General features: G+C 32.8%; 3 protein-coding genes across 3 annotated transcripts; all 3 read right to left on the bottom strand.

Moving 5' to 3' along the window:
- Positions 1-1,213: 1,213 nt before the first annotated feature.
- LOC9299629 (galactan beta-1,4-galactosyltransferase GALS2) lies at positions 1,214-3,697 on the bottom strand. Its single transcript, XM_021035895.1, has 2 exons — positions 2,246-3,697; positions 1,214-1,768 (listed from the first exon to the last, which is right to left on the bottom strand). Exons 1-2 carry the CDS (start codon positions 3,457-3,459, stop codon positions 1,423-1,425), a joined length of 1,560 nt encoding a protein of 519 aa, XP_020891554.1. The 5' UTR covers positions 3,460-3,697; the 3' UTR covers positions 1,214-1,422.
- Positions 3,698-4,012: 315 nt separating this feature from the next.
- LOC9299628 (monoacylglycerol lipase) lies at positions 4,013-4,793 on the bottom strand. Its single transcript, XM_002863506.2, has 3 exons — positions 4,564-4,793; positions 4,438-4,476; positions 4,013-4,347 (listed from the first exon to the last, which is right to left on the bottom strand). Exons 1-3 carry the CDS (start codon positions 4,659-4,661, stop codon positions 4,224-4,226), a joined length of 261 nt encoding a protein of 86 aa, XP_002863552.1. The 5' UTR covers positions 4,662-4,793; the 3' UTR covers positions 4,013-4,223.
- A 2,153-nt stretch (positions 4,794-6,946) lies between these two features.
- Positions 6,947-8,836, bottom strand: LOC9299627 (probable GMP synthase [glutamine-hydrolyzing]). Its single transcript, XM_002863505.2, has 5 exons — positions 8,121-8,836; positions 7,959-8,016; positions 7,783-7,866; positions 7,561-7,696; positions 6,947-7,448 (listed from the first exon to the last, which is right to left on the bottom strand). The coding sequence occupies exons 1-5, from the start codon at positions 8,641-8,643 to the stop codon at positions 7,185-7,187; spliced, it is 1,065 nt and encodes a 354-aa protein (XP_002863551.1). The 5' UTR covers positions 8,644-8,836; the 3' UTR covers positions 6,947-7,184.
- Between the last annotated feature and the right edge of the window lie 1,084 nt (positions 8,837-9,920).

The raw sequence follows: 9,920 nt of genomic DNA, 5'->3' as shown, positions 1-9,920 counted from the left end.
TATTAAGTCATTTGAAATGAAACCTCTTTGGAGTTTTACGAGTAAATTATTAGAATCAAAATCCAAGATATACTGCAGAGATTTTGAAATCCACACAAACAGATTCTTAAAACCAATATCAGAAAGTAAATCTAAACTTTAAAGAATTGACTTTAACTCTATCATTGAATAACACCCCCTAAGATTTTGTTCATAAATTAAAGAATTATTTATTTTTATTTTTCTACATTAATACTATTTCTTACATACTTAAAAATAATTGAGATTTTGAAAACTACCATATTTATGAGTTTTTGTTTGAAAAATATACATTTCTCTAACTTTAATGAAAACTACAATTTTTAATATGTAAAATGATAACTTTTTCTACAATTGTTGGAACTAAGTCTTGTAACCTATAATATTTTTAGCCAATGTGATAGACTTTATAATATTTTTAGATATTATCTTGTTAAATTTAATATAGAAAATAAACAAAATATCTATATCTCAAAAAATAGTTAAAAGGATAATTAAGATTATTTCGAAATTAGTTTATTCTTTGTTTTTCTTGTAAATATTGAACTTTGTTTTGATTTACAAAAAATCCAACTTTCATTTAAATTTAGACAAAATTATCTCTTTATATTAAAAATTGTAGTTTTCACTTAAAATAGAAAAATGTGTATTTTTCAAACGAAAACTCACTATGGTAGTTTTCAAAGAATCAAAATCTCCCAAGGAATAAATTATGCTTCCCACAATGTTTACTACTCCCTCTGTTTCACAAAGAGTGTCATTTTAGAGTTTTGCACACAGATTAAGAAAACATTAAATTTTTTGTTTTTTTCTAAACAAAAACATCATTAACTATATACCTAAACATAATCTGCCCAATAGTAAAACAATATGCAGAATACTAATAGTCATAAAACATAAAAAATCATTAAATTTTGCATTGAAAACCTAAAACGACACTTTTTGTGAAACAAAAATAAAACTTTAGAACGACACTCTTTATGAAATTGAAGGAGTACAAAATTTTCACAATGGCCATAGTTAAACAAATACGATCATTTGTCATTGCAAATATTCGTGTATTTAATGACTTGATTATAAGGAAGAAAATGTGGAAACTTTTGGTTAATTAACACGACAAAGATCCATCGAAGACCACAACAACTTTCACTAATTCATATAAAACACTTTTTCCAAATATAATAAATAAATAAAATATTATAAAGCCCATATAAAAGATGCTTATATACCAAGAATCTGAGCTGTATGATGATATCTACGATTCTATGAACACATTTTATAATACAATAAAAGAATATACTTAGAAAAACCATAAAAATTGTGACATTCACCTAAATAATACTCTAAAAGATTTACGTTACAATGCATAATGATAACATCTCTTTAACCATTCTTCTCCTATCTTCATTGCCTTGTCCTAAGCAAGCGATCTCCAATCGTCCTAATCTCAAACGTCTTCACCGCAAGACCAATATCGCGCATTGTGGTATCAAGAACGTAAGGATTGTTATCATGAACGATACGGGTACCATTATAAAGATGACGACAAGGCTCACGACGCTGCGAGATTGAACCGTGGTAATGAAAATACCGAATCTTCCCTTCCGCTCTGTGGTATGTCTTCCCTTGTAGATTCTGAGACATGTGAACTCCTGTCGCAAATACATTCCGCGGTTGAACCGCGTATTTCCTATCCCGTCGTGGTACTTTCTTCACGTCTCTATACGCCAATTTCTCAAATCCCCATTTCCTGAATAAAACACACAATCACAAATCAAGAACCTATCATCCAACTAAATAGTAAAACCGCAGTAAAAACCTACATTATCGCAACTTTTTTGGAGACGAGCACATACCCAACAAACTCAAGCTAGTTTTATTGGAATTTAAAAGCTAGAATCTTTGACACAATTCTCACTAACCTGTAAACACAATCCTACAGATCTTGATTCAATATAACATTGACAATAACACAAACCCATCAAAATCAAATCCAACCCAATCTCCAATTGGTTTACCTAAATATAGAAATCTAAAAAAGTTGGAATCTTTGAAAACAACTCTCACCCACATGGACCACCATTGAAACACTAATTATGGAAAAAGTGTTTTTACATGTAAATGAATCAGATTCTAAAATGCTTAAACACATAATTCACAAACCAGAGCTATGATTCTAAATACTTAAACCAAATAAAAACCAAAACTTTAAAACTCAAAACTTTACCTGTAAGTTCTGGCCGGACCATCACCGTCGTAACAAAGCTGACTACTCATAGGCATCTGTTCAATAGTAAACTGAGAATATTCCTCCAAAGATTCCATCACCGACGAAATCGTCTCCTTCACCGGAACATGTAAAAACTCATCAACATCAAAGAAGAACATCCACTTCGTCATGAATCTATACCTATGCAAACAATCATTCACAATCATGAACTGATTATGATAATAACCATCGAATCGTTCTTGATCTTTAATATCATGTATCGTCACTCTTCCAAGCTCAATCCATGGCTTTAAAACCTCGAACACTTCCTCTGAAATCCCTCCGGAGTCGTGAAGAACAAAATGAGATCTTTCTCCGAAGAATCTAACATGGTAAGCGATCCATTCTCTGATTCTCTGTGGAGATAAGTTTCCGTAGAGAGACGATCCGCAATAGAGGTAATCGTACTTTTCGCGGCGACGATGGGATTCGTAGAGGGTGAAATCGACGGTGTTTGGAGTTTCGGTGAGGACTGGGACTGAATCGGTGATGTTCCGATCTAAATCTCCGGTGGTTGCGTGGAGGAGAAGAGTACCTCCGGTGTTTTTAGGGTTTATTACGGTGGTTGACGGAAAAGTACAGTTTACGACGACGGTTGTGTAAACTCTACCGTATCCCCAATCGGTTAAGATTTTGGTTCCGTCGGTTAAAATCCGGTTATCGGATTGGTTTAGTGGAATCCATTCACAACGGTAAGTTGGATGAGCGTAGACATGAAGTGGTTTAGATGATAAACCGATAACGGCGAATGTGTTAACGCCGCCTCTGTATGCGTTCATTAACACGAAGTTATAAGCTGCCCAGCCGTAACCAGTAAACGTCCGTTTAATAACGCCGTTACTTAACACCGTCTCTTCACTTAACGGAGGTTTCTCAGTCATAACGGCGTTATCCAGCACCAGCTTCTCCGTCATAACGACGTTATCTAAGACTGGCTTTTCGACGGCGGTGGAGTTGACGGAGGTGGAGTTAACGGCGATACGTGAGATGCAGAAACGGAGGTCGGAGGCGGAGATGGAGGAAGAAGAAGGTAAAAATGGGAGGAGAGAAGCTAAAGTGCAGAGAACGAGTAACGCCATTAAAGCGAGTTTAAGCTCAGCGGAGAAGTTCCATAAGAAACAGATAAGGAGGTTTTTGTTGTCTTTAGTGTTTTGGTCTCTCTCTTTAGCCATTTTTCGAGGTTCTTCTTCTTCTTCACTGATTGAAGAAGATGAATCAAATCGTTACGAAGCAGAGAGAAAGTGAAGCGACAGAGGAAAGAGATATAGAGAGAGATAGAGAGAAGAAGAAGAAATAAGAGCTCAATTTATCATCTTTTAATTTTATGAATACGTTAAATAGAAAATAATCTTTTTGTTCCTATAATTAGTATAATCACAAATCATAAAGCAGTTTTGGTAAATAGTTTTGGTTGTAATATCATTGTACAGTTGTTCAAAATTTCTATTTTTTACATAAATTAACATTTATATATTTATAAATACATATGAATTCCTATTTTAAAATTATATTACATTGGTTAATAACATATACTGTATATAAAAAAAATACTTGATTCATGTGAAAACTATTTTCATTATATGAAAAATATAAATAGAGACTCTTTGTTGCTGTTAGAATTCTCCATTTTTTGTATATGCCATTATTAGAAACCGATTTTATTTATTCATTTTTCTTGTCATTTTTCAATTAATATTGAAAAGCTTCAAAAATAATTCTCTTTAATCAAATTTTTAAGAGTCAATTAGCTGCATGCTAATTATTTGAGAAATAATTAGGTGTGGCATACACAAGTTTTTTTCTTTGTAAAACAAGAGAGAGAAACTGGCACACCATAAACTTTCGGACGAAAATACCCTCCAAAATAGAGAAAATGGCACATGACCACCATCCACTCCTCTTTCTCCGATCTTCGTCTCGCCATCATCCCGAAGCTTCAGCAATCGATCCAATATGAATAATGAAAAGAACAATATTTCGTCTTCATACCAATCCAGTCCATTGCGTATACACCCAAATTACTCGAGTTTAACTGCTTAACGAATTGAGAATATCTTCCACTGCAATTTAATAACAATTCACAAATTCATTTAGGGATTCATCGAAAAACAGAGACAAGAAAAATAAAAAAAAGGATTGATTTTTTTCACCTGTGTTCATTCAATCCATGGATAATAATCAAAATCCCCCTGAAAAGACAGACAAATTCAAATTTGATAAATAAACAAATTAATCGGAGAATTCTAATTCTTGCATGCAAAAATCGAAAGGCTTACCTAAGTTCGTCGGAAATAGGCAACCACGACCGAGAGAATAAAGCGTTACCACGACGGCCATAAAACAACGAACAAGAGATCTCTCCATCTCCGGCCATCTCAAGAACAGGAAGGATGAAGATTGTAGGGGTAATTTGGTCATTTCGTCATTAAACCAAAACACCATTTATTTACGAAACCACCCCTTCTCCTTTGACTTAATTATTTTCCAGTCTTAGGGTATGCAGTGTAATTACTCAATTTTTAAATGTTTTGAAGAAAACTATACATGTGCTAAACAGCGTGTTATGTATTTATAAAGAGAATTTAAAGTATAATTTATTTAGCAGCCAAAATGAGTTGGATTGAGAGAGAATAAAAAAGGTTTTAGCTTTTTTCATAGCAGATTTTGTCGTTTTATTTCCTCTTCCCACTGCTTTCCTTTTATTTTAAGTTATTTACAAAATCAGTCCTCTAATTTCTCCAATTTACAACTCAGCCTTATGATTTATCATCGAACCTTTGTGCAATTTTCTTATAAACAAATTTAATTAGTAAGAATTTATAACTCTTGACTATTTTTTTTTTCGTGTAACACTGAATCATGTTTTTTTGCAGATTACTGTTTCGAAGTCACAAGAAAAAATACACAGCAAAAATTAAAATAGAAAAAAGTCTGACGATTAGAAGACTTTTAAAACGACTAATGCTTTTTGGTTTCCTTTACCGACGCATGGGACTTCGCTCTCTGCCAAAATAATATAACACGTCATCAACTACTAACGTGTGTACGACACGTGTCAGTTTTGTGGCCTGCCATGTAAATTATCATTCTCTTCAACGTTATGAATTATTGCTTCTTCTTGTTTTTTACTTTTCGCGTAGAAGCATAGCAAACGGTCGAAAAAAGCAGGCTTCTGTTTTCAGAATATCGAGGACTCATCATTATCTTTTTTGTTACGCGGAGTTTTTATTTAACCGTCCGGTTTATTTCGGTTTTGGTTATCAGAAGAATTCTAACTTTACCGTTTATTTTGCCGTCTAATTTTCTAACATATGTCAAAATATTATTACTTTTAATGATTTTCTTTTCGTTTTGATGCGACTTTTTTTTTATTTGTGTCATCGAATTAGCAGTTTAAAAAATAAATAGTTAATATTGGATTTTTTTTATCACTTATGCCACTTTATAAAAATCTGTTAATTGGAAAATCTAAAGTTTATTTGGATAGTTTTAGTCATTCCACTATTTTGCACATTTGACAAGAAAAAATAACTCGTTTTTCACCATTTTAATACTATAAGATAAAATTTAGACTACTTTTTTTTTTGGTCAATCGCACACTTTTAATAGAACCCAATTTTTATGTCGGTTGTCCAATAATCGAAACGCTCAACATCGCAAGGATTAATTAGGGCCTGTGTGATTGAAAAAACAAAAGATCAGGGCCTAAGTGTACTGATGTAAATAATGGGCCTTGAGGCCCTTCATAATATCATTCAAAGCCATTATGGGCTTTAGTCTCACTATATTGTATTTGCTTTGTAAAATTTCATGTGGACCATGTGGTCTATTTCTAGAAAAATAGGAGAAATACACAACAAAACCATTTTTTCTATGTTATGTACAAGATGATTCTGAAAAACGTAAAATGTAGTTTAAAAATATTATTACGAAGTTAAGCTTATAAGTATACGATTTAAAATGGACAGATCGAGGATATAGTATGATTAATTTCACAAGGAAAACAAAGAAACCACAAAGTGAACATGTGTTCTATATATACGATAAATAAAAACTCCGTAATCGATTAGATCTCTAATGATTAATGTTGATTTTAACCTAGCTTTATGGATATAGTTATATAAATGATGAAATACGTACTTATGTGTCATTATTATCCCCCATGACTCTAGTTTTTCAAAATGCCATAAGAATTGCATCATTTTTTGTAGCAGATGGGGTCTAACAAACAAAGCTTCTTTTCATAATGATTTTGATTGGGAACCATGTACAGCTGTGGTATATGATATATATACTATTTTTTGATAGTTACCAATCATAAAAGCGTTACCAAAAATGTTATTCTAAATTTTTTTGTACAGTTTTCATATACCATTTTTTCACAGTTTCGCATTATTCCGTAAAAAGTTGTCGTTCCCGCTTACAATTAAAAATTTTGTATAACTTTATGTTACCAATCAGACCCAATATTTTTTCCGACTCAAAAGCTAATAAAATTTATTATCAGCTAAAAAAAAAACGTAAAAAAGTTTCTTTGATAATCATCTACCACATGACATTGCTTCCCAACTTTAGCACATGCTTTGTGGGATCTATCTCTTCTTTACATTATTCCCCATATCCCACAAACTATTAACCTCAAAAACAAATTAAACAAACTAAAATAAATACCACTCATATATATATTAAATTCAAAGTAGAATCACACACACACAAAAACTTTTGTAGAAATATCAATACCTAAAGTTAGGACCTCAAACCTAAATATCACATGGTGGATATAGTACTACAATGTTGACAAAAACAAAATATATAGTACTAAAAATAATAACACATAAATATTATTTATTTACATATAAACTAAAGCCAATGTGAACAACAACAATGATCTTTTTGCCTATAAAGCCGCCATGGCCGTACACTCAAGATGCCTCGGACATGTGATCAAGTGGTCGTTGGTTAAACCGGCGGCTTGCATTAACGAATGTATAACCGTCGGACCAACGAATCTAAACCCACGACGAACCATATCTTTGCTTATAGTCTCCGATTTCGATGTCTTAACGGGTATCTTTTGGCATGATGTGTATTTTGTGGTGACCGGTTTGTGTTTCAGAAACCCCCAAATGTATTTGTTGAATGACCCAAAATCTCTTTTCACCTGTAAAACATATCCAAGATAATTTTTACTTTCAACAATTATAAGATAAATTTGGCAATTTAAATATATGTATATTGTGATAACCAAACTAATAATATAATATAGTATATACCTTGAGAATTTGTTTAGAGTTGTCAACGATTGCAAGGACTTGGCTAAGGTTAATGCCATAGTCGTTGACTATTGATTGTATCTTCTTCTCGTTGAAGTCTGCTACCAACTCTGCTTCGAAACCAGAGAAAGCCTCTCTGTGAAACCAAAGGTTACAAAGTTAGACCAAAAGGATTACCACAAAAAAGTTAAAAAGTAGCAACATTTTACTTTGATTTCTTACCTAAAAGTGTTTCTTCTCTTCAAAACCGAAGTCCAATCTGATCCGACCTGAGCTCCGGTTAACACCAGAAGCTCAAATAGTAGCCTGAAAAAAGATTTGAACATTAATCATAATTAGTTTCAATTCTTATAAAAATTGGTCTTATTTATCAAGAAATGAAAATTTCATTTAATTACTTGTCATCATGAACTGGAACTCCCCATTCTTTGTCATGGTAAGCGACATATATTGGATCTGCGAAAACAAATTAAGATTTTGGATTCAGTTATTTAAAGTTGACTTGTATGTAATCGAAAAGGAACATATGTTTTCTTGCTGAACAAGTAACTTTTACAGACCTGAACTTATAGTGATGAAACTGCACCTCTTTTTCTTCTCATGCTCAACATTTAAGTTCTTTTCGTTCGATTTTACGGATTTGATTCTACCGTAATGAGAAATTTTCTTCTTTCTCTCTTCTTGTTTCATTGCAACCTCTTCTCTTCTTGCAGCTGCTATACTTCCAGGCTGCTTCTGAACAATCACCATAGACATAACTTCTTTGTAGCCACCATCACTATTCTCTGGTGATTTCACTGGCTTTGATTTTACAGAGCTAGACCTAAGTAGCTCCTTGCAAGAACCGGGCGGTTGTCTTAAGGATTTTGAGTTGGGAGACAAAGGAGGAGAGTTTAGAGAAATTAGTCTTGGTGAGGGTATCTTTGATGATGCGATTGGATTCAAAGGCTTAGGAGGAGATTTCTTGAGTGAGTTACGTCGGTCTAATGTTGGAACTTGGTTCGATTTCGGTTGAAGAACCGGACGACCGTTGATCTGGGAAATGTTTTCTTGGGTCAGGTTCTTTAATTTTGAGGAACACATTTTTTTTCTGTCTATCTTTGTGTTCTTGAAGGATGATGATAAATGAGATGAAACAAAGTTGAGATCTCTAAAAGGGCTTTTATATATGTGGGTAAAGAGGATGATGTCTTTGTGGGGTAGATATCAAATTTAATAGTTGCTAGTTGGCAACTCATATTTAATATATGCACACTAATTAGTTAAGGTTTTTGATACAAGAGTTTTGTATTGTGTTTAATGAGGTTTGTGGGTTTTAATTAGGGTTTTTAATTAATTAGGGTTTTTAATTAATTAGGGTTTGGGAGTGACAAGGAAGTGGGTTTCTTTAGGAACATGGTGGGGTGAGACATGTAATGCAATTCCAGAATAGCCTATGGCTTAGGGAAGTGCTATCTTGGGTCACATTGTAGGACAAGGACACCACATTCTTTTTTTCTTTCTTACCTTTTCTGATATTATATATTTCCATAGCATTTTGTATCTAATCGCTTGATATTATCTTATCTCTCTACAGAAGAATTTATGCTAAATGCGCATCTTAAGTTTTAAAATATCGGAGGATGTGCATTTAGTCAAGTGGTTAAGCCCATTTAACTCTATATTCCCCACCGGAGTTCGACTCCATTAATCGCGTTACCCCGCGTAGTAGGGATTGGCTATGGATCGGGCCTTGTCGATCCAAAGATGTAAAAAAAAAAAAAAAAATTTGATATATCGATAGTTTTTTTCCGATAAATAAAAGTATTGATAGTTAAAAGTTAATTATCTAATGACTTTACATACATGTTCTTGTTTTAAAGTTTGAGAAATATTTGTTTCAATGTAATATTGATTATCAATAGAAATTGTTAATTATGTGCTATTTTGACTCATGGTTTCGGTTTGTGAATGTGTATGAGTTATGATTGGTAACACGCAAATATATCTAATCAGTATAATTTTATTTTACAAACTTTTGTTATACGAGTTTTCAAATTACGACTTATGTTATTATGCAATTATGTTCGGAACCTCTTTTTTTTCGTTTTAAGTTATTGGCAAATACTAGCAATTTGTCAGCGAGAAGAAAGAAGGGTCCTTCTCTCACTTTCCATTACTGTTAATATTGCAAGTGCCGAGTTATTTTAATTTTGAGAGAGACCTTTCATTTAAGATCCAGCTTGACACAATTTGCTTCGCAATCAAATCTTTTATTTTTTTGCTATTTATTACACCTCTGTTCGGATAGATTTTCGAAATTAACCAAACAATATTCATCGACAAGTAAACTACTAGTTGCGTGTGATTATGAACAGTAT

The sequence above is a fragment of the Arabidopsis lyrata genome (assembly GCF_000004255.2).
Source record: "Arabidopsis lyrata subsp. lyrata unplaced genomic scaffold ARALYscaffold_8, whole genome shotgun sequence".
Lineage (NCBI taxonomy): Eukaryota > Viridiplantae > Streptophyta > Magnoliopsida > Brassicales > Brassicaceae > Arabidopsis > Arabidopsis lyrata.
This window is presented reverse-complemented; position numbering and strand designations above follow the sequence as displayed.